Source organism: Genypterus blacodes, unplaced genomic scaffold, assembly GCF_046128005.1.
Source record: "Genypterus blacodes isolate CSIRO-AG114 ecotype Tasmania unplaced genomic scaffold, CSIRO-AGI_Gbla_v1 ptg000214l_1, whole genome shotgun sequence".
Taxonomy (NCBI): domain Eukaryota; kingdom Metazoa; phylum Chordata; class Actinopteri; order Ophidiiformes; family Ophidiidae; genus Genypterus; species Genypterus blacodes.
Window position 1 is genome coordinate 908,502 of NW_027467013.1, and position 24,828 is coordinate 933,329.

General features: G+C 45.9%; 2 protein-coding genes across 4 annotated transcripts in view; both read left to right on the forward strand.

Annotated features, from left to right (window-relative positions):
* Positions 1 to 4,643, forward strand: part of LOC143015941 (FERM, ARHGEF and pleckstrin domain-containing protein 1-like) — a 45,932-nt gene extending 41,289 nt beyond the window's left edge. The window contains exons 22-27 of the mRNA XM_076170112.1: positions 82 to 164; positions 288 to 400; positions 1,311 to 1,474; positions 2,950 to 3,057; positions 3,313 to 3,464; positions 3,548 to 4,643. Of these exons, the coding sequence (XP_076026227.1) occupies positions 82 to 164; positions 288 to 400; positions 1,311 to 1,474; positions 2,950 to 3,057; positions 3,313 to 3,464; positions 3,548 to 3,629 (702 nt within the window). The 3' untranslated portion in view covers positions 3,630 to 4,643. The remainder of the gene's footprint in view (positions 1 to 81; positions 165 to 287; positions 401 to 1,310; positions 1,475 to 2,949; positions 3,058 to 3,312; positions 3,465 to 3,547) is intronic.
* A 1,133-nt stretch (positions 4,644 to 5,776) lies between these two features.
* The window catches only part of LOC143015940 (dedicator of cytokinesis protein 9-like), a 60,501-nt gene continuing 41,449 nt past the window's right edge, over positions 5,777 to 24,828 (forward strand). For all 3 annotated transcript variants that reach the window (XM_076170107.1, XM_076170109.1, XM_076170110.1), the window contains exon 1: positions 5,777 to 6,208. In XM_076170107.1, coding sequence (XP_076026222.1) covers positions 6,092 to 6,208 — 117 coding nt within the window. In that variant the 5' untranslated portion in view covers positions 5,777 to 6,091. The remainder of the gene's footprint in view (positions 6,209 to 24,828) is intronic.

Genomic DNA, 24,828 nt, shown 5'->3' on the forward strand with positions numbered 1-24,828 from the left:
CGGTGTCTATTTTGGTCCTCGCTGTCCCAGATTCCGTGTGTGTCTCTCTAATGTTTTTTACGTGTCTCTGTGTTCCTGCAGATCAGAGGGAGTGAAGACGAGTGGGGGGTCCCGCACGCCTTCACGCTGGTTGGACAGCAACAGTCGGTGGTGGTGGCTGCGAGGTAAAGACATCAGTCGTCCGCTCTTGGAGTGCATGTGAAGTAGATGTTCCAGTTCCTTTGAGACATTTCTCTGCTCGTGTGATGGGCTGAGCGATGTGTCCTTTGTTTTTGTTTCTCTCACAGTTCCATGACAGAGATGGAGAAGTGGATGGGGGACATAAAGACGGCAATAGAGTCGACAAAAACCAGCAATGGGCCTTCATCAGACCTGTTGGCCACTAATCTGATTGAAAATAGTAAGTTGGCGCATTCTGTACATGAAACTGTGAGGGGCATCAGTCATCAAAGTCAGTGGAGTCACTAGTGGGCAGTGAAGAGGCAGTTATTCTCAGAGTTGTTCATATTTTGATGACTCCAATGTCTCCAATGGCCCCTGTGGAGTCACCATGTATACCTCATATACTGTATTAGTATTATTGAGACTTTGCATTGCATTACAGATACACGTTAAATACATACTGAGGCGTATATTAAAAGAAAAGAAAATGCAGATGATGATGAAGATGTTTGACATAAAGTGGCTTTTCCTCGAGTAAGCTTGTTATTTTCTGTACCAGGCGACCTCGGCATGTTTATGTTCATGGAAACTAATGTTCTGATCGCAATCCATTGCTATTGTTCTTGCTGTTAGTTGTAACCCCTGTTTAGGTCTCACCAGTGAGAGTTAAATGGCAGGAGTATTGTTGGTATGGTTACCTGTAGTTACGTAAGTGATAACTGATTTTTAATATATCTACAGCGCCCAAGTGTAGAGATCAGTCCAGTGATTCTCAAACTGCAGTACATGTACCCTCTTGGTACTTGAAGCACCCCCTGCTGGGCCATTACATATCTCTGGAACTTTCCTCAGAGTGAAAAGCTTTGTCATCTGTGGAAATTGTGTTATTGCGGCAAAGTTTAATTACAATACTTTAATGAAGAAGTCAGCGGCTTGTTAATGAGGTCTTACTTAAGTTTGCTCACAGGTGGAAGTTTGAGAACCGCTGCAGTGATCTATTCCTCAGGCGCACTGTTATTACCAACTCCCCCGTCTGCAGATGACTTGCAAATGATCTCACACCTTCTGTCTTTTAGCGCTTTTCTCCCTCAACATTCCTCGTCATTCCTCATCACTGTCTAGTAGTAACCAACTCCTGACTTTCCCAGAATGCCCCGAGGACTCCTCGGCGGAGGCGGAGTCCGAGGACGACACGACAGCGCCGCATTCCTCTGTGGAGAGGCCCGGCCCTCAGCGTGGTAACACCATGGTGCACGTGTGCTGGCACAGGAACACCAGCGTGTCCATGGTGGACTTTAGCGTAGCTGTGGAGGTACCAGCCCAACCTCAGACCTCAGACCTGCCCCTCCCCTCGCTGTTCTCTCTCTCTCTGCTGTTTATCCTCTTAATTCACTGTGTAATCTCTCAGTGGGAGCAGTGTCCTCCTGTGTCACCCTCGTTAGTATTAACAGCACATTTCTGCTTAAGCACAGTCATAAACTTAAATGACTTTACATTGAGAGTGACTGCTCTTACGCCCGTATACTCTCTCTATATGTTATTGTGAGGCTGCTGTTCCCACTCTCCCCTCCTTTGTCTCTGTAGCAGTCCGCCCGTCCTTATCTGATCTCGCCTGTGTGGTTCTGTCATGCTTATCCTCCCCTGGGACTTGAAGTCTCAGGTTGTGTGTGCTGTGGAGAGAGCAGTATGTAGATGTGCTAAGCGTCCTCGTCTCACACTAACAGAGCAGATCCTGTGTTGGAATGCAGCCTCACTGTACACCTCAGCTGTGGCCTGATCTAGTTCTGCTCTTCCTCTTGTGGTGGTAACAACGTCTTCTTCACAGCCTTGCCTGGACTCACGTCTGCCTTCCTGCATGCCCGTGTTTCACCTACTCAGTCTCTGTGTTTCTGTCCTTCCCTCCTTGTCTCTTTTTTTCTCTGTCTCTCTCTGTCTCTCTTTTTCCCCAATGCGTCTGTGCCTTCCTCCGTGGTAGAGGACCCTGGTCCAATCATTGAGAATGTGGCCCCCCCTGTGGGGGCCTCCAGTGGCCAGGGACCAGTGCCTCTGTCTCTTATCTGCTGGTACCGTGTTCAGAGCCTCTCCTTTAGTGAATCCTGCAGCAGTCTAGAGGTAAAGGAGCAAGGCAGTCAGGAGAGGCCCTGTGTTTGAGTTCTGCATAAAACAAGGCATAGAAATACAACATATGGATTGAATACGCTGTGTTACCCCATATTGTATAGATCAGTGACACACACAACATGGGTGTGGCTTGATAAATTCCACAACGAAGGGGAGCTGGAGCCTGGCCCAGGGAAGAACAAATTACATTCTCGTGCCAATCCAGATCAGTGGGCAGATACAGGATTTGGCTTCAGCCCTGGGCCATGCTCCACCTCCCACCACCTTTCATCACAAGTGGTGTGTAACATGCCCTGACTCGATCACTATTGAGTAATCCTGCTAACAAACAACACAAGCAACAGACGCAGGCACAAATATTACCTCATTTCTTTCTCTTAATGCTTCCAAGGCCTTCTTTGACCTTTTAGTGTTAAAGTTGCGGTTCACAGCCGAAATAATAGCATGACTAACAAAAGAATGTTCAGATCAAGTCCTGTTTTAAAGTAGATTTTCTTTGTAAACTGTAACATAAACCAGTGCTGAAAGGTTTCTGTGCACATATAAAAGTTAGAACAGACTTTTAATCTATTTAGTCCTCCTCCCATATTGTCTGTCAAATATGTCAGTATGCTATTTGTGGTCTTGTGGTGTTTCTGGTCTGAAAGTGTGTTTTCTTGCCTGTAGAATCAGCTGTCAGGAAACTTACTGAGAAAGTTTAAAAACAGCAACGGCTGGCAGAAGCTCTGGGTGGTCTTCACCAATTTCAGCCTGTTTTTCTACAAGACTCACCAGGTGAGGATGGGCGAACACACCACAAACCCCTTTCACATTCATCACCCTGTCAGCACTGCGACTGTTTACGCCTCCTCGCCACTTAAAAGCATCGCGTGTGTGTGTGTAATGTGAAAGCTGAGTGTCACATTAGATGTTTACACACTTTCCCATGCAGCTCTTCGGCTCTCCTCCTGCCCCAGAAAATGTTCTAGTGGGCAAAAAGCTAAGAGGAAAGTGCATTTTACAGCTTTGACATCTGTGTGTTCTCTCCAGGATGATTACCCACTGGCCAGCCTTCCTCTGTTGGGTTATTCGGTCACCGTCCCGTCCGAGTCTGAAAACATCCACAAGGATTACGTCTTCAAACTGCATTTCAAGTCCCACGTCTACTATTTCCGATCTGAAAGCGAATACAGTTTTGAAAGGTGAACGTCATTTTTGATCCAGATGCTCTTTCACTAAATGACTGGGTAGGTGATTGATCAATGCCCCCTCTCTCCTCCCGCAGGTGGATGGAAGTCATCCGCAGTGCCACCGCCTCCTCCGGCCGCGTCCGTATCCTGAACAGCAAAGAGAGCCATCCCCACTGAGTTAACACACTCCTTACTACAGGCCGTCTCCCTCGGGTGACCTCTGCCCTCTGAGCTCGGAGCCCCAACTTCCACTCACGTCTGCCCCCCGCCCTCCGCCCCCCCCGGACTCTGGTTTTCTTTTCTACACATATCTGGGACGTTTGTACATTGAGCAATGTCCATGCACATTTGGTGCTTTTTTTAATGCTTTAATGGTGACATGTCCGCTGGTTTAGACTGCATCAGAGACTGCATTTTTTGGCATTTTTACTCAATTCTGAAACCTCTTTTTTAGGAAGTCATTTTATACTGTTTTCTAATGGTCTGAATCACTTCACAGTTTGTCATCGGTCTTCTTTTTACAGCAGAAACATTGATATAGATACCCTGCAATTTCTTCTTAGACGGTTTGGAGCGATCACTGCATTTGAAACAGCTGCTTTGAAAGTATCCAATAACTTCAGTGCCAAACAGACTCCGTGTCCTAGACTTGCTAATGATATTTTATTACATCGTTCATGAGGAGCGTTTCCTGTACCGTCAGAGTCATAAAACAGGCCACCCTTTAAACATTAATACTCTCTTCCCGTTCTTACCTGGCCCAGCACAATGCATTCTTCTCCAAAAACAGTGCTGAAAAAGTATTTTGTTGTATTATTGACATACTGTAACTCTAGGATTGATCACAATGTGGCCAGGGTAGGTGCCATCACCACTAATGCCATTTCAAGTAAAGTGGATATTCCTCTTTTGGTCTTTGATGATGAAAACTTCTTGCTTTTGCTTTTTTTTTTACTGTTATTATTATTATTATTAATTATTGTTATTATTATTATTATTACGTCTGAAGTTCACCTTCTGCAGAATGAGAAATGTAAGACATGTTCATAATCATGGTATTATGAAGGTAACTGTAATGGAAAGCTTTAATGATTATGTGTGAAAAAAATATAAACGTTCAGTTCCTAGCGCCGTTGCCCTCACTGGACTACAGGCTGCCTCCCTGAAATAGAAACCTGAGCTTTTTTTTGGGTCTAAATGAATGAAAATATGCATTTAATGGGGTTTTGCAGTGAAGCATTTGACATGGAAAACCCACAGTTCTCTTTGGAATTGTGGCGTTTTCCAGGCGACAGAGAGCTCTTTGGAAATGAAAGCAATAAAAAAAACCTCTAATTTAGATCTGTGTTTTGTGTATTGTTTTGCAGCTCAAGATGCTCCAAAGCATTCTGATGTTTTCACTAATACCGCCATAGTTCACAGCTCTTCCTGTTGGCCTTCAATGTGTTTACAGCTGTAACCGACAGATGGCGCCAGAGCTCAAGGAAATTGGTTCAAGCACGGTGCTCTGGGAAGTACCAAAGTTCTGCTATAATGCAAACACAGTTGATGACATGACATTTTGCCTTGTGTCCTCTGATCAAAACATTTATAATTAACATTAAACTTCCAAATCATTTAACTTGCTATTCCCAAAAAGTTATTGATAACTAACATAATTTTCCAAACAAGTCTTTCTGTCCTACAGTCAACAGTCTCATACTGGAGAAGCAGCATAATGCAGATGTTTCATCTTGTGGCTAAATTCATGACATCATTTAGGGCATGATGTCATTTTGGGGTTTGGGCTTGAGGTTCCATTTATGATGTCATTCAGGGATAATTTGTTGATGCAAATAAAAAGTAAAACTGCAATGTTTTTGTAAATGAAATGCAGAGCGCCCTATGCAGACCCCTGAACAGCGTATTTACCATTTACCATGTCTGAAGGCCTTTGATGGACCCATAAGACCCTTAAATTAAAGTTACTCAACATAAGTAAGTTATAAGTTAAGTTGTTAGAATGTTTCCAGTGTTTTCCACTAAGTACATCGGACAACTACAGTGGTTCATCTTATTTACTTGATATGAATCCACATATGTATAAGTACTTTTGAGCTGAACTTTTAAAGAAATAATTCATGATACCAGTCACTTAGTTTCAAAGCAGCAGCTGTAGCCGCATATAAACAAACCCGTCCGTCCGGCGGTGTAGTGAGAGGGTAAACGTATTGATTCAGTCATTCATACAGTCAAACTGGTGCGTTCAAAGTCCACGCCTGAGGCCAAACAGGCAGTCAGGGTGGGCAGGCTCCTCCGCCGGTAAGGGGCGGAGTGCGGCGCGGAGACACTCGGTGATCCACCTCCTCCTGTGAGGCTCAGGGCGGCCAGAGAAGCGAACACAAGCGGGACACACGAGCGTGACAACGGTCCAGCCGACACGGGAACATCGAGCTCCGGAGTAATGCCCGCTAACCTTCACTTTCAGACCCGAGAAGTATGAGACCGAAGCCGGGGAGTGACTCGACATCCACACGGCGGCATGACCCAGCTCCAAACCCGCGGCAAGCACTAAGTGGGACTCGGTGGAGCGGATAAGAACCGGCAGATGATTTGCCTCTGAAGTTGTCTGGTTTTAGAATTCGTCGTGGCGCAGCGCGATGGCGACTCCGGTGCATCCAGAGACCAGGAGGTTCACCCGGGGTCTGGGTAAGCCCGGGACCGCGGCCGAGCTCCGACAGAGCGTGTCGGAGGTGGTGAGGACATCCGTGCTCGTTGTAAGTACACACCTCAAATAATCCCCAACGTCCATACTGTGTGTGTGTGCGCGTGCGTGCATGTGTGTGTGTGTACAAACGTGGAGCAGGCGGGACAAGGAATTACCATCTTTACGCACTAGAGTTGATCAGCTGGTGTGTGTATGTGTGTGAGGATGACACATTCTGGGGGCATAACAAAGTAGAAACTGCGTGTGTGTGGCTAGGTGTGTGTGTGTGTGTGTGTGTGTGTGTGTGTGTGTGTGTGTGTGTGTGTGTGTGTGTGTGTGTGTGTGTGTGTGTTAGAGAGAAAAATGAACATATTCTAAGTGTTCTCTGTAAGACTGCGGTGATGATGTTTGTATTTAAGTAGTGGTTCTCAAACTGTGGTATGTGGGCCATTGGAGGTACTTGAAGGACTCTTCAAATATTTATGAGACTCCAGAACTTTGAAATCAATTGGAACTCTCTTATTACAGCAAGTTACCCACAAACGAATAGATTATCCTATACACACACCCACACTATGTTCCTCTGCTCTGTGTGTGTGTGTGTGTGTGTGTGTGTGTGTGGTTGTGTGTGTGTGTTACTTTTCGCACTCATACTGTAAAATACAGTGCAGCACACTTCAGTATTGTCTGTGTATTTTCTGTAGGTTGTGTTTGGATGTTTTGGTCTGCTTAAGGTGGAACTTGGTGTTACAGAACCACTTAGTTAAAGCATTTCATTCAATATCTGTAATGTTTATACTTTTTCAATCCCCAGTCCTTCAATTGCTATTTAGTATGATTTCCTCTCCTTGTGAGGTTTTAAATCAGTGCCTGATGAAGTTGTTTTGTAATCGGCATCAGCGAGCTCATCAGCGTTCACACAGACATTCTGGTGAGATGTCACAGTATCTCCGAACAAGGGAAAGCATGTGGCTTCAGTTTCATCTCTTGATATAAGAGTCCAGTGACGGTCGCATCAGGATCATTTGATAGTTTGGAACATTTGGGAGACGAGGCCCTGCAGCGCTGCTCAGTATCAATTTTCCTTGTGCAGGGAGGGGGAGTCGACTCTTTTGTGCGTCGGAGTGCGTTTGGTGCTCCGTCCGATTGTTCCAGCTTTCCTGAAGGAGTTGCTAAGTAACAGAAACGGACACCATCCAAGCTCTCTGTCAGGGAAATGGAATCCTGAGTCAGGATCCCAGGCATCCAACCACACCTTCATATTATTTATTCATTTTCTCTCTGGTGAATCGGCGGAGAGACGCCTGCGGGAGGAGAGGAGAGCAGAGACGAGACGAGTAGAAGTATGCACGTTGGGAAATCTGCATGTTTGGGGATGAAGGAACTCATAGATACAATGTGTGGGACTCTCCTCAAGTGGGCACTCTGTGTTTATAAACATATGGTGAGATATCTGAGTTGCAGGAGTGCAAGTATGGCAGCGTTGTAGAGCTCAAGTGTTTCCTTCGAACTTCTCAGTGGGACAAGAATGTGATTGTACACAGGGACACTGTCCATACCGCTAGTAATTAATTCCTCCATGAAACATGTAAATGCCACAGCAGGAATAGAGGGATCTGTTTCAGGCACATAAAGGGCAGATTGTGGAGGATTGTTACCCATTTGGATTCTCCCCCATAATGGTGTTTCAGTCTGCGTGGAAACACAAACGTATTGTCCCGGTAAAAGATAGCAAACCAATATTTGCCGGTTGTTGCTAATGGCTGGAGTATACAGTCCATATCTACTGGTCACACAAGTGGATTTCTCATCTGCTTGAGAGTCATTTGTGCATTTTTTGCGAAATCGCACACTGGCCAGAGCCCCTTTGTTTATTGTCTGAGCGGCAAGCGGGGAGACTTGTAGCAGGCCGGAGGAGCCCACAGCTGAGACGTCCCTCTGTGTCTCCACACGTACGGCATGTTGTGGATAGTATTGTCCCCTTAATGACTGTCATCGGCTTTGAATCTGTTCAGCTCTATATGAGCCGGTGTGTAGGCCTCTTGCTGGGAATTACAAATCAATGGTTGAAATGTTTAGTTAATGTATAAAGTGTATAAAGCAGCGGGGGACAGTTGTGTAATTGCGATCAATAGACTAAACTGCCTGCTGTCTTAACGTTGTACAGTATTTCCTGCCTGACCCGGGGGAGCTGTGCACCAGATGGGCGTCATTACGTAGGAGGGATGCCATTAGGAGCCAATGGCCGGTGTGCACACACACTGCTGCCCGCTCTGTCACCAGAAAGTGCAGCAGAGCTCACATGTCCCCCCTGGAAAAGAGTGACGCACAAATACTGGGCCAGAAAGTTTCATTACGCTGACGTTTGTGGAAAATGGGGAAGGACAATGCAAGATGCTCCTCAGTCCTTTTGGCAGGTAGACGACAAATCCTGTCCCAGCCAATCAAGCTGAACCGCCACAGCATCAACTGGCTTAATAAGCATAATTGTGTTCCATTGAGTTCCATTGTTTTACATCCCCGTGGGTCTCAGGCTGCAGCGTTTCAGTCCAAATGAAAACAACCAAACAGCTGATTTCAATACTCAGCACACCCTCAGTCAGAGAACTCAACTGGTGAAAGGTTTGGTTGGACTTAAAACCCACAGCCTCTCTGCTCTCCATGGAACCGGAGGGTCTGTGCTCTACCTGTACTTCTTACCTGAGCCCTTTCATCCAGCATTGACTGAGCTCACCGTATAGAACTGTTTCCTCTGCTACTATCACACAAAACCTCATTCATTCAGCTCTCTCACTCTTATCAGCCACACCTGCACACCTCCACTGTTTTGCTTTCCTGAGGCTTTGTACTGTAGATTTCCCAGGATGTGGGAATCACAGAAATACCTCTGGTGGGTGTGTGCAGAATCAAGCCACTCCACTGACACAGATCCTTATGTCTTTCATGTGTATAAGTAAACCGTCTGCCACAGTAAAGTATGTTTTCCAAATTATTCAACAGGTTTGAACGAATGCGTTCCTTCCTTTATTGTTCTCTCATTCTCGTGTTCAGTCATGTAGCTCTTCAGTTTGTTAGTCATGCCACTTAACCGCTTTTATCCGTAAGCCAGGTATAGTTGATGCTGCCTCATCTTAGATCTGACAGGGAACAGATACGGCGGCTCCTGTAGACCAATTTTGAAGGTGCTGCGTGTTGCAGTACTGTTGTGCGCACTGAGTGAAAACAGTTAAACAGTTTTCAGTAGTCAAGTCAAGTTGGAAACGAGAAGCTTCCCCGGGTTTCATTTGCCCATCATGGTTTTAGGCACCGTCTCTTTATGTGTTCGCTGCTGTTACCATCAACATGAGGTAAAGTTAGGTTTAAGTTTAAGATCCCCCATTGGAGAAAGTCTCACATCTTCTTGGAGCAGAGTGGGGGGACGCTGGTGACCGTCACATATGCTGCCAGGCTAGGCTAGTCAGAAGATTACAGGGGCTGTTGTGACCTAGGCCTAAGCAGCTTGGCCTCTCTCTCTCTCTCTCTCTCTCTCTCTCTCTCTCTCTCTCTCTCTCTCTCTCTCTCTCTCTCTCTCTCTCTCTCTCTCTCTCTCTCTCTCTCCCCCCCCCTCCCCCAGTATAAGGCTTGTTGACTGAAGGAGCACACACGCTGCCTGTGACTGTAATGGTAAATGGCACTCTGCAAGTACAAACCCGTGTGTGTGTGTGTGTGTGTGTGTGTGTGTGTGTGTGTGTGTGTGTGTGTGTGTGTGTGTGTGTGTGTGTGTGTGTGTGTGTGTGTGTGTGTGTGTGTGTGTGTGTGGTGTAGTGATGGGAGAGCAGATGAGCTCTCTGGCCGAGTCAATAATGCATGAGGCTGCTCTAGTGACCAGTGTACCCATTAAGAGACACTCTCCCTTATGCCGTGGACTCCCTAAGCCAAAAACTTTGGGACTGTTTGTGGATCGCGTCCTCTCAATTCCACAGGCGCTCGTAAACTTTCCAATACATTAACGCGTAACACGGAGTCGTGTTCTGCACGGCGTAACACAACACGGGGCAGCGCTCAGCGGGCCTGTCACACTCTGTTTTTACAAAACATTCCAGATGACATCACCCATTTGAAGAGTGTTGAAATCAGGTGAGCGTAGCCTCTGAAGCTCATGAGGAGGTTTCCACACCTATAGTCTCAACATCAAGTCCAGTTGCCACACACACACACACACACACACACACACACACACACACACACACACACACACACACACACACACACACACACACACACACACACACACCCGGTTGATATGGATCATTTAAGCATATGTGACCACGGATATAGACTAAAATAACCACACAGGCTGGTGTGAGGAGGTGGTTACAGTCCCAAACAAACCCTGGAGAGTTGCTCCAAATGTGCTCTGAACCACAGGCCAAAGCGGTGTATTAGTTAGAGTTGGCTATGATTGTTAAATAAACTCCATAGCAAAGCAAATGAATGACAGAAAAAAGTGGTGACGTAAATTTAACATGTCCTCAGTCTATCCGTCCAATTCAAACCAAGCTCACTATTTAGCAGCTTGTCTTGTCGTGTTAAAGGGGTGTGTGAGCTCAGCTTCTTCATTTGATAGAGTTGATCGGTTGTTTTATTATCATCGAGCAATCAGGCACCATTTTCTCCAAACCCGTGTAAGTGAACGCTGCGAAGTGTGTGAAGGCAACTTAAGTGCTCTGGAAACAGTTGAACCTGATGACATATCAGATGTCGGCGGCCTCGCAGTGCCTCATGTAGCCTGGAGCCTTGAGCAAAGTGAGCAATGAAACACACCCAACACACCTCGCTGTAAAATCAGAGAGCTCAGATTTGGCCCGGGACGCTTTGGCTTCGGCAGTTGTGGTTAAAATCCAAACCAGATTTACTTTTGAGTGCTCCTCAGTGAGGGAGAGATGAGATGTTAGAGCGTCCGTCCTGATAGATATCACTCACACAACGATCAATACCTGTGTCAACACTTTTTAATGGCTTATTTGTCTTTACTGGTGAGTTCGAATGAATCGATAACAGTTTGAAAATACTAGAATACAATATTATAAGTATGTGATTGGTGGATCCTCCCATCAGCTGATTAATCATCTGTTTCCTAGGATACAGTTTGAATGCCACAGGCCTCTGGTTCTGTCGTTAATGAGAATATTTACTAAGCCCCGACTGAACTTGGATTCTTCTCATCGCAAAATTGGCGATACAGATTTTCTCCCTCTGAAAACAAAAGCTGATGAATCGTCCCTGACATGCTGAGCTCTGCGTGTGTCTTTGGGGACGACGAAGCAGTCAACACTTGTTCCTTTTCAAATCAAGCTTCCTTCGCCGAGACAGTTAAGAATGCAGCTTAACCACTCGCCATAGTTAATATGTGTGTTCAAAATCTAAACTGAAACGGAATTAAGATTAAGTTTGCGGTCACGTCGACAGATTATTAACCAAAACTCTTGTTGTCTCTCTGTGGGAAATGTATAACTGCCACTAGAATAATCATTTATAATTTCCCACACAGACCCCGAGGCACAGTAGCTCATTGATTTCTGCTTCCAGTTGCAATATCCAGGCCTGCATGTTCCATAAATGTTAGCCCGCCATTTCGATTTACACAGATGCTGAGTAAACTAATTGCACAGTGCGATCCATGTCTCCGGGATCTTTCCATCCCGCCTCCCGAGCAGGAAGCACCCATGATTTCCTGTCCTCAGTGCTCTTGTGGGAAAGCAGAGGCCCGTCTTTTTCCAACTTCTCACCGGTTTCCTGTGGCTGTGTTTGGGCCGATCGGGGAGCTCGGGGGGGCAGGCGGTGCCCGGAGAGAGGCTGGCTTAGGGGGCCGCCCACTTGAGTGTTCTGCCTGATAGAGCAGAACTGTTTTGAAGCACAGAGGAGGTAACCATAACAGAGAGGCAAGCCTGTTAAACAGCCTGGTCAATGGGTGTCTTCCTGTTAGCAAGTGCACTGCGCCGCTCTGGGACTGGATCCTAAACTCACCACCTGTAAATGTATATTACCCTCATCCTTTACCGCTTTCCCACAACTGTCTGAAGTCGTTTTCACTCCGCGGTTTGGAAATAGCGCCGCCATTCTTAATACCCACACCATTTATCCGGCCCAGGCCTGTTGCCGAGGCGACGTTTGTTTTGATGGAGGCTGGAATGCTCGCTCAGCGCCGGCTCGGACGGTTTGTTTAGCTCTGGGCCCTCTTCGCTCACACACACACACGCACACACATATCCAGACGGAGAGTGATGTGGAGGAGCAGGGATGTAGAGGCCTTTTGCTATGCACTGTGTGATTGCTGCACATTATCATCAACAGCGAAGCAATCATGTCCGGGGCAATATTGCTTTGCCGCCGTCATCCGGGGCCATTATGTTGCTATTTCCATCCCAGTACACACCTAAGTGCGGCTGAGAAAGGGTCCAGACGCAGCAGCCGACCCTGTGGCCTCTCCTCTCCCCTCTGTGACTATTATGTGGTTAATCCAGTTTGCCCTTCTCTGTAAACTGATAATCGCCGTGCCATCTTTATCTGTGATCTAAAAAGGAGCCGCATTCGAGCGAGCGGAATGAAGATTGTTGCTTGGGTATTACACAAGTGCTCGTGAATCGCACGTTTGGTATGTTGTGTCACATGCAGCGTGTTAGAATGGAACAGTCCGCTCCTCAATAACACAAATCTCTGCCAAGGAGGTTGTGTTTTGGTTTATCTGTTTGTTTATCTGCGAGTGTGTGTCTTGTAACTGGATAACTCAAGATGTTATTGACTGAACTCGGCGTGCATGTTAACACGCGTAATATCCGATCAACCCGATTAAAAGTGTTATTGGCTTATTCTTCAAAACTCTATCTCGTGAATGAATCAGTCTAATGTAACCAAACGTGGTGGACATGTGACCTCACATGTCAACATCAATTGACCTGATGGAGGCGCTATAACAGCAACAGTTTAATTTTGTCAATATCTAATTATAATATGATACAGGAATACTACTCTTTACATGTCAGGAGTCCTCAAGTGGGTTTTTTGTCTCAAAGCTGCGTCTCACAGGTCTTTGCACTGTCCAGCCCACATAAGAGCCAGTTTACAGTAGGTGAGTGCTACCACGGTAACCTTGCCTTGAGTCCAGCCATCGCATTAACGCCGGTCACCCATAAAGCTCCACAGGCAGATTCCTTGCCCTGCACATATGCACCGGCTCACAGATTAAGCTCAGAGGATTAAGCCCTGAAAAGCATTACACTCCCGACTGAACAACGTATCCATGTTGGTCTGAGGGAAAAGTGTCTACAAAGAGCCGAGTAATGACAAGCACGTTTCATTTTAAGACCCGCTGTATTTCTGTGAGCTGTATTTACTCTCATGAAGTCCTTGATTTGTCTATAAAACGTAATGTTCCCCTCACATACTTCTCTGCAAATGGCCATTAAAGCGTAATTGTGGGAATTCAGCTCTTACCATGAAAGAGGAGATTGGAGGGCAAACCCAAAAGCTGCAACCTTATGATTTGTCTCACCTGACAGATGGTATTCTCTCCCACTCCCATCATTTTACACGAGCAGTTACTTTATATTCTTGCTTCTATGATTCTATAAGGATTTTGGAGGTCAAACATTGCAGCGTGTTGCGATTTGAATGTATCTGATGTCATGATGTCCATGTGTTGTGAACACCTGATGAGCATCATGTCAACTTGCTCTTGAAAGTAGTTTTGACGTTGAAATAGAGTGAAAATTGATTGATTTAACATTGAAATCCAGCTTTGAAAAACTATATATTTCTCTCTGCTTCTTTCTATGCAACACTACTGTATGTGAACCACTGCTTTATTTATAGGAGCTCAATTAAAGCCCACTTGTGTGAGTATCCGTGGTTTTGGAGCAGTCTGCATATTGCCAGTGGGTTAATCTGCTTTGAATGCCGTGACATTTCCCCCTCTGTGCTTGGCAGAGCGGCCCCTCTGACTTTGCCCGGCTGTGGTCACTGATCTATTCAAACCAGGATCAGCCTCGGGTTGGATCTAGTAGAGGGATTTAGCGTACAATTAGCCCTTAGAATGGATAGTTTCCTGGATTTAGTTTTATACTTAATTCCTACAGGTTTAGGAAGAATCTGTGTGTAATCAATTTGAATTATAGCTTATTTGCTGATCTATTTTACTACTCAAGTACTTGGAAGCATTTTGTAGCAGTGGAAATGGATTGTTGTTTGTTTTTGCATGCTGTTTAAGGTGCAGGGCTGCTGTGTTTGTGGAACTCCTTAAAATTCCATCTCTGTGCCGCTGCCTGACTGTTATCAAGGCCTGAGAGATGAAAGCAAGAGTTAGTATCGACGTTGCTATCGCTCATCTGGGATTTCTTTGGAAAGTCCGAGGGCCTTATCGTGCTCAGAGATGTGATTTATCCGAATTCAGCCCAGGCACCAAAGGAGGAGGAGGAAGAGGCTGATGAGGTTCGGTGGGTTCTGATGGACTCTCTGATGGACTCTCTGTAGCTACAGTAGATGGGGAAACTCTGTTAATCTTCCTGATCCTTCTCCTCTCCTTTATAGTGCAACGCGTGCTGGGAGTTTACACTCTCTACAGTCTCCAGCGCCGGTTCACATGGCTCTAACGCTCAGTGTGCAGTGTGTGGATGGGACCTGCCAGAGCGAGTGGGGATCAGCTCCAAATGTCTTTTTCAGCAGGCAGGCTGCATAGCTGACATTCCTCGCCTGTAGGCCAGTGATGGAAGGAGGAGGGGGAGGAGACACGGCCCACAGGAGGCGGGGCCTATGGCAGGGTGGGGTTGAGGCAGGGAAACACCTTTCATTTCTCTGGGATCAAACAGAAAATCCTGAAAAAGGAGGTAGAGAATAGAGAATCATTGCATTTTTTTGGCATCTAATCCTAAAAACCGTTGTTGGGTGATTTGAATCACAGATTGCATCTTTAAAATACAAAGTCTAGATTAGCTGAGCGATGTGATATGAATCTTGATGAGGAGCCGCATTTACCCATTCAGGAAAAAAAAACTGCACATGAAACACTGCAGTCTGTTTTGAAGCTGACACAAGCCTATTGTGCCCTCTGCCCACAATCAACAAGCCGGTTCTGTTTAAAGCCGCAAACTCACAGAGATCCCAAGCTTGTGTTGACAATTCCCCTGAAAAATGAGAGGGAGGTAAACTGTGTAAGACCTCCAAAACATAAACCAAAGTGTTACACAGTAGGAAATCATGTGACCCTGGTAATCAGTGTTTGCTTTCTGTGTCTAAGCTCCTGCACGCTGTCGAGGCAGAGCTCTCAAGGCTTTGTTTTTATTTGCTCCCCGTTTGTTTTGCATGGATTTAGCTGTAGGAGGCAGGATTGTACCGAGCGTGCACGACGCCGAGGCTGCGGTTGGATGAATAATAAAGAGTCTTGTTGTGTGTTTGTGGAAGAAGGAGCCTCCTGATCACACTGGCTCGGTGATGAAGGCCCACACAGTCGATTCCTGGATCCTGGGCCGTGCAGTGTTTACATCCTGGCCTCCCGCTGAGTTGCATGTTGACGTGCCTCAGAGTGGACAGCCTGCACCGAGAGGGGGGGCGCACGGTACGAGTCCGCAGCCTCTCAGCCCTGTTCTGAACCCTGCTGACCAGATAAACAGCTTAGTATCTCTGACATCACTTAATCACCTATTAGTGTCTCCATTCACCCTCTTAGGGACACAGACATGCTGCCTCCAACTCGCTTTACGCCTGCTCCGTTGCTTTCCTACAACCATCTTGATTAGCCAGGAAAACACGGGCGTTTCTCAAAACACGATGCTGCTGCTGCATTGCTGTCCAAAGTGTCCACTCCAAAACTTTCCATACAAATCCAAACCCATATAACACTTGGAGCTCCAGGCCTTATGTTTTGGCGCGATGGCGGATTGTTTTTCATCAGGATTCCTAAAGGGCTGTTTCTGACAGCTGCGATCTCAGGTGACTCACTCGTGACCCGCAAAAATGTCCAATCCCCTGCCGTTGCCATGGCAGCCACGGCAGCCCTCCTTATTGTGGGTATTACCCTGATCTGTGAAGCGAGTGAAATCTCTCATAAATGCCAACAACAGCGAGAGGATCAGCTGCAAATAATGAGTTGGGGTTTTTTTTATGTCATGAGGGAATTGCGCTGTGAGTTGCAAAGCTGCGCTGATCTCTACTGTGTACGTATGCATGTATGGAGATGAAGGAGACCGCAGACGAGGGCTTATGATATGGAAAGTGGCATTTTCCGACAAGTGGAAGACAAAATATGAAATACAAGCCAGGCGAAAAGAGGGATGTATCCTAGTACATGTGTTTCCTTTGTCAGGAAGGGCGTGTGTGTGTGTGTGTGTGTGTGTGTGTGTGTGTGTGTGTGTGTGTGTGTGTGTGTGTGTGTGTGTGTGTGTGTGTGTGTGTGTGTGTGTGTGTGTGTGTGTGTGTGTGTGTGTGTGTGTGTGTGTGTGTGTGTGTGTGTGTGTGTGTGTGTGTGTGTGTGTGTGTGTGTGTGTGGCAGGGGACCAGCTGCCCCACCCTCTGTGATTTCAAATGAGCCACATGGCAGATTGTTATTATTAAATTTGATTGTTGTAATGTAAAAGTATTTTTTGGATCGGCAATTTGAATTTGTTTATTTTTGCATGATGCTTAAAGTACCCAAGGAACTCATGCAAACATGTTTCCAGCCTCATTTCCATACTTTAAAATAACCTTTTCAGAATGCCTGAATGTCTCTCAGGCGTTCTCCTAAAGCGACAGAGTAACAGGTAGGAAAGGAGGAAAGGAGACAAGGAAGTGGCTCAGATTCATCTCAGGACGCTGCTTTAAAGTTGTGTCTGGACTTTGAGTGACAGCCATTGCAGTTGGGTGTGGCTTACTTCTTGCTGTGAGTCTGTGGTGTGTGTGGCATTATGGTAAAGTCTACAGGTGCACGTATACGCCGCCTCCTCCTCCTCCTCCTCCTCCAGCTTGCCTTGATTGTCGGCAGTGCTTAGGGAACCGGGCTCAAGAGGATTTCCACTGATTACAAACAAGGAGCCAACTGAGATTAACTGATCCTCAAAAGGTTCCCAAACCTACACTTCCCCGCCCCGTCTCCCCTCCACGTGGCGTCTCCATGTCGCCTCAGCACATGCAGTCACATCTCTAATCACCCTACTGTATATTCCTTTGTGTTCTCCATAGGAGCTCATTTCATGCCTCAGATCCTGCCTGACTGGTTTTGGTTCCACTTTCACGTCATATTAAATCCTCACTTGTAGCTGTAAAGATAAAGTCTGCCCTCCGTCTACATCTCTTCATTGTCTTCCCCCGTCCCAGTGTCTCCTATACAATGTGAAAATGGCTTCCTGACATTCTTCTTTCCTTCCCTCACCTGACACCTTTCACACACTCCAGTACACAGCAGGTCTATATGGAGCCTCATGTGTGTAAGCAGTGGCATGTAGCAGCAGGGGGGTCTCACTGTATTGTGGGAGTTTATGTGTAAGTCTCCTTACATCCCAACTTTTAATCAGTTTAATCACAAATTCCAGACGTTTCTAAGGGTTTCAGGGTCTCGGGGTTCACGGTGTGTATAGGCGCCACATCCTGTTTGGGGTTGGTGTGTATCACAGATAGTACATTTAATACATAATCTAGTTGTTAATGATTTCTTATTACTTAGTTTCTTATATGTATGTACTTGTATTGTGTTTTTTTACAGTAATCAGCTGTTCCCAAACTATTTCATGTTTCAAGATTTTCCATAAAATAAGCAATGTGCAGCGAGCAGTTCCAAATATTCAATCCAAATTCCTGTTAGTGAATGAATCAATATGAATACATACAGTCATTATACTGTGCATCTCTAATGCAGTCTGAGCTTTTACTCATAGATTATATATGTAGACTAACGTAGTCTGTCTTGTTGCTGTTAGAAACACTCCTGGTTTTTAGTAACACACAAGAACAGACACATCGTGTGTTGGAGCTGTGACTAACACACTGTTTGTGCCCCATGTTGGCCTCACGTTAGGCCAGTGTGGGCTTGTCTCAGGATGATCTCACCTCTGAGTCTCTACCCTGCATGTCACAGCCTGATCCTGATAACAGGACTTCCTCCATCCAAATCCCCTTCACACCTGAGTCAAAGCAAGTATAGAAGTCACCCCCGTACATAATAAGTTATTATTTCTATCTATATCTAACACAATGTAATTAACAAACCTGTGTTGGCCTCGGGCGACCAGCTGTTCTGCTTCTATTTGTGAACTGGAGTGACGTCCTGAAGCCGTGAACACAAAGTCGCAGTGGTTCTTGTTACTCACTCTTCCTGTGCGGTTTGCGAACGGGCACCTCTTCTTCCCGTGTAATGACTGCAACGTTGGGAATGATTGTTTTCACACTGACCTGCTGGAATTGACACGTAACAAACAATGGCTTCTTACTGCCAAGGAATGGAAAGTGTTGTGTGTGCGTGTGTGCGTGTGTGCGTGTGTGTGTGCGTGTGTGCGTGTGTGTGTGTGTGTGTGTGTGTGGCTGTGTGTGTGTGTGTGTGTGTGTGTGTGTGTGTGTGTGTGTGTGTGTGTGTGTGTGTGTGTGTGTGTGTGTGTGTGTGTGTGTGCGCTGTCCCAATCTGTGTATTTCCACACACTAGGATCACCAGAGTGAATCAGAAATCTTGCAATCAATTTGCAGCCATTAAGAACTGTGTAGATTCAAATAAGTATTCGCAAAACTTTGATTAATTACTGATTTCAAAATGAGTGTTGCATTATCTAAATTCAAGTCCATATCTGTATATTAGTGTAGTATAATCTCCTGCCTATAGGTGGCAGTAAAAGCATTCATAGATGAATGTGTTGTTGTGTTTGTACCTTTGATGAGCCCCTGCTATGTTTGCTTGCATATGGGATGGATTAACAATATTTCAAAGGTTTCTCACTGTGTGTGGGTTCATCTTTTATGATTCTGATCCATACTGAACAAAACAACACAGTGAGTAGATCCAATTTGAAAAGTGAACTCATAAAGGCTCTCCGGGCCAACCTGATCATCTCTTCCCTCTGATGCTGATATCTGTCACACACTCGTTATGCTGAATTCAAAAATCTAAATATCCAATTACTTCCTGTAAATACTTTCTGTAGTTAATCATGATATTTCTAGAGAAAGCATTGAGTCAGAGCATTTGAGTTAGAAGGAGTTTAAAATGGTTCAATCTGATCAATTTGTGATGAACTGTTAGCTCGAGTAAGAAAGTATTTTTATTAGATTACTCAATGTTGTATGTAGTAAATCCAAAACACAGCTGGCAGGGCTGAGATGGTGACTGTTGGCCCTTGGGGGCTTGGCTGTGCTTCAGAGCATCTCTGCTGATGCTGCAGCACACACTGCTTGATAAGACACATCTATTAATGATTAACTTAATCCACCACAGGCACCACAATGCAGATGCAGAGCAGCATGGTACTTAGGAATTCAGATACAGTGCGTGTGTTTGTGTGTGTGGGTGTGAGTGTGCCCACATACTTTCAGTTTACGTCTGTGTCTTATGTCCAACATATACTTACACAGCGCTCGGTGGCAACACTACAAAGTAAAGGAAGCGGTGCCCCTCAGGAAAATGGGTCATTTTCTTCTCCTGGGATAAATAAACTGTCCCAAAATACCAAGAGAAAGGAAGAGGATGTGGCCCCTTGTGTCTGTATTTGTCTTGTACCATTTTTAAAGAGTCAGGATAACCTGGTTTACCGCTCCAGGTCAAAGAGAGACTCGAACTTAATCCACAAAGTAGTAAAATGAAAAGTAAACTAGTAGAGATGCACTTTAACAGCCTGCTCAGATCATTCAGAGTGTTGGCTGCTGTGCCGAGTCTGAAGTATTTTGGGGGGATGTAATGTACACTGTAGCTCTGGCATCTCAAATGTGAAGCATTTGACTTGTTGGGATTCCAGGCCTATCTTTGTAGCCCACACACACACACGAGCTGCACCGTAGTGCACACTGAGCACAGGTCAGCCTGTATTCGCAATCAGAAATCCTTGAAAAGTAAATTCCTGTTAATCTTAAATCCAGGAAAAGCACGTATCACATTTTCCATCTTTCCCACATTGCACTTTTGCTTTTGGTTACTCTATTCATCTGTTCTTCTTCCGTTTGCGGCGGTGAATTTTGGATGAGGTCATCATTATTTTTTGACAAGTATCCACAAAATTTCTCTAGTGTGCAGGAGTTTTCCCTGACTTTGAAGGACGGTGGGCAGCGAGGGGGCTTTTGTTATGACAGGTTATATACACACATCAGCAGGAAGCAGCCACTTCCCCCCTGGAGACCCTAGAGAGCTCCAGCTGGAAACCAACTTGTTTTATCTGCCCTGCTCTTCTGCACGGAGGGGCAATGTTACTGTCGTCCACCACATTGTTGTCCTCTGCCCGGGCACGGAGACACGGCCGTGACCAGCTGCAGCTCTCGACCTTCCTCTTATTAAGTTTCCCCCAGAGGAGACGGCGACTCTCCCTGAACTCTGAGCCGCGCAGGGACACTTGTGCCTCTGCCGTGACTCGAGTGTGAAAGGGGAAACTCCAGCTGACCCCTCTCTGTCCACATGCGCCGGCTTTGATGTGTTTAACAAGAACCCCACCCACCACTTTCCTCGAAACAGCTTGAAATGGCTGAATTGCTACACGCGGTGAAATGTGGGGTCACTGCAGGCCAGCGACAGCGTCCATACGAAGCAGATGTTGGATGTGGTTAGTGTGAGTTGTAATCGCTGGCGTCCGTGGTTCAGTGAACACCGAGATGACACCGACATTCATATATCTCTGAGGGAATCGCATCAGTGTTGAGATGGGAAAGTGTGTGTGTGTGTGTGTCCTGAGGTGAAATGTTTTTTATGAGAGTAGAAACCGACAACATCATTTCCTCAGGCCTTTACATTAACAAATCTTGATAAGTTGTAGAATTTCCATACTGCCGGTCATTTATGTTTATACATTATTCAGTGTTTTTTACTTTGGTAGGCAATATTATATATTACTTTAAGCTCTTTAAATTCAAATAATAAGAATATGTTGAGTGAAATGAATCACTTCAAATGATCTAAACATGTATGATGACCGTCTTTAAACATGCAGTACACGACTGTACGCAAGACTTTTTAATCTGAGTTGTGAAGTACATTATGAGGGTTGAACCTAACATAAAACACTATGACTGGGAAGTCAGTGGAGAGGAGTGAAGCCTGTGTGTGCAGCAGCAGTGATCCATTCTGCTCAGTCCTCCCAGCTGGGTCTCAGGCAGCCTCTTATCTCCCCGGCAGCAGCTGCACATTTCAGCAGCGTGGATTCTCCGTTCCACTGGGGATGTTCACACTCCAGCCTCCACTCTGTCCTTCCACACGCTAACTCGCTTTAACCATTTCCCCCAGGGCTCCAACTCCCAAGCTTGACCCGGTGGCTTCAGCCTGCACTGCTGGAGTCTCACCCCCGGTTACTCAGCCGCAGACATATACAGCACACACACACACACACACACTGTACGTCCTTTACGCCCGTCTGAGGCGGGGGAATGTTTTGCATGTCACGCAGCAATGAATGGGGATTTACAGAGTCAAGTGTGTATGTGTGTGTGTGTGTCAGGCCCGACTCAACATGTGGCTGTTTCTTATGTAAATGATACTTTCTCTCCTAGCAGCGTTTGTTGTGTGCGTTTGTTTCTGATTGTGCTGCCAAATGACTCAGCAAGCCTGCGTCTGACCTAAATTATTGATCACCGCAGTGGAGGAATAAACCTGTCGCCTCCAGCAGGGAGACCATTGAATCAAACTGGGGTTTTTTCATATTAAGAACCTGCATCTTCTAGTTTGGTTACCAGTTTCTCAGATTACTTAGAACGCAACACATTTGTGCGTGCCGTTATTCCTGTGGCTGTCTGATAATAGCATCCAGTGCATCACCTGCTTCTCTCATTGGCCTGCGTTGAAACCAGAAAACAACCCTTACCTGTTTTGAGGGCATGTCAACACTGCTATGATGTCAAAATTACATCATCAGGGTTTCCCAGGTTTAGGAAATGCGCTGAAATACCTTAAGAGCAGTTTTGTCTGTGACCCATTGCATTGTTGCAGGCGTGTCGTTGCATGCAGAGGAAGAATCCGTGTCCTGCAGGCAGGTGATTAATGTTCACCAGCTGTTGCACCTTACACAGTGTCTACATGTAGGCTTGTGTCATCGCCCCGTTTGGCCTCACTCAAATGTACTGTATGTCGGCGCTCGCGTGGTCGTGACTGTCAGTAATAAGTGACAGCTAGTTGTTTCTAAAGACATAAAAGGTTTTCCAAAACAAACATGTTTGAACTGACACACAACTGCTGCAGCTGAGTCATTCATGTGCATCATCCAAACCGAGAGTTCAGGACAGAGGAAATGTGTCATTACTCGCCTCCGTGCCCTCAAATAAGAGATTTATGACTTTGCAGTTTCACCGGTTTTACACCAGCTTGCTTCTTGTTATTCTATATCCTAAGCTTCAAAGCCGTCTTTGGAATAAAGGCTGGATCAGAAGTGCGAGGAAAAAAAGGGATAAACCAAAGAGGAAGTGTATTTCTAGCAGCTCAGTGGGCATAATCACAATCCCCTCCTTCCATCTCTCGCTCTTCCTCCCTCTCTTTCCCTGAATCCCCTCACCGTCGGGCTCAGCTGCTTTCCCCTGCAGCTCATCTCATTGCACAGTCCAATGTAGTTCAGTGTGTCAGGCACCACTGAAATATTAACAGGGCAGCAGGCAGGCGGGCAGCGGTGCATGCCACGCAGCGTTTATGCCGTATTGCATCCACATGATGTAAGGAGGCACTTCACTTTCTCCATGTGTGCACGTGTGTATGTGAGCCTATGCCGTAATGTGTTTCTGTAATGAGTGTGCGCTCGTGTACATTATTGTGCGTCCTTGCGGTGATTATGCTTTTGCCTCTCAGCACATTTAACGGGCTTCGGTTTAAAGAGAGGTGGAAACGCCTCGCCGTCCGATCGATTTCTGAAAGGAAATTTCATGACTGATAGTTGGCAGGAAGCGAGCTGATGTTACAGAATTAACCTTTGTGGAAGTGTGTACAGCTGCTGCCAGACAGACGGGCGGTATTTCAGTTGGTGGAGAGTGTGTGCGTGCCACATTATGACATATATGATTTTTTTTCTTTTTGGGACAATTCCCATTGAGGCCTGTGGAGTCTTTGAGTGTGCGACCGGCAGCTGCAGGGAGGAGAGAGACAGGGAGAAATAAACCAAGATGGACAATCGTCTTGTTTCCTTGTCTGCCCTCCACTTCCTCAAAATCAGGACAAGAAAAATGAGCAAACACAGCAGGCAGACAGCCAGCATCCATGTGTGGAGTACCAGGGCGGTGTTAGAGGGATTTAGAGGAGTTTGAAAAGAGTTTGCAAGCAACATGGGTCTGCAAATCCTGCAGAAAAAGGGACTTTACATGGATCTTTTCAAGATTTCTACTAAAAGGAAAAATGCTGCTTTCATTCTTGTATTTGGTTTTGATCACATCCCTGAGACATTTCACTCATAGGCCGTGCCAGCGGATGAAACGTTCCGTGACATTTGAAAAGCCCGAGCGTGATCCGATTTTGTCCGTGTACTTGGCAGTGCCTGTGATCAAACATCAGCTAATCTTTATTTAAAAACAACAAACTATTTGATGTCTTTGGCATTACAAATGTAAATCCTCCCATGTTCTTGGTTTGTTTTGTAAACTGAGATTCCTTTGAGGCTCGTGTCAGACCACTAGACTTCCACCACAGTTCAGTCAACATGGGACTTTTAGGAGCATTTGTTCTTGTTTGACTCGACAGTTTTTAATGCAACGTTGCCTTGAATATACTTTAGTAGTATGTTGCCATTGTAATATTCTACTGGTGACGGAAATATCACACGCTTTATGATTTAGGATGATTCCATGTATGAGTTCTGCCATTGGTTCCTGGTTTCTCTGTTGAACTAAATAAGCATTCAGCCATATTGCTGTTTGCCTGACCACAGAATCTCTCTCTCTCTCTCTCTCCCTCTCTCTCTCCCCCCCCCCCTCCCTGGATAGAAGATTACTTTCACTATAGCACATTTATTTCACAATTCCTCATCTGCCAGTTTGCTTTTTACAGAGAAAAAAAAAGAAAAAAGGCAATCTCCCGTCTCTAGTCAAAGCCGTGCAATATGGAAAGAATGAATGAAAGAAAGAAAGATGCCTGAGAAGAATGAAGGGAACACAGATGGAGGCTGAGGATGAGCATGCGAGTGAAGGGATGAGATGAGACAGATGCACATACGAGCTTGTGTTACACTGAAGCTCGGGATTGGCTGAAGCTGCAGCGGAGCTCACGCAGCATCCTTCATCCCCCCATCCCTCCTTCCCTGCTCTACCTCTCACTAAGTCACTCACTCTATCTCTGCTGACTGAGGTATTCGAAACCAACACAGTACCGGGGCAACAGGGGCTTCACAGTCTCTACTCGTCTCTGCGGCGCGTCTATAGATTCACCCTGCAGCTATCCGCTTTCTCCGGATCATTTTTTCCTGGACACTGCCGCTCCCTCTCCATCTCTCTCTCTCTCTCTCGCTCTGGTCAGAAGCTGTGGATTTGCAGGTCACAGCTGGAGCATGGATCAGGCTGGGGCAGCAGCCGATGAAGGAAACTGGGTCACTG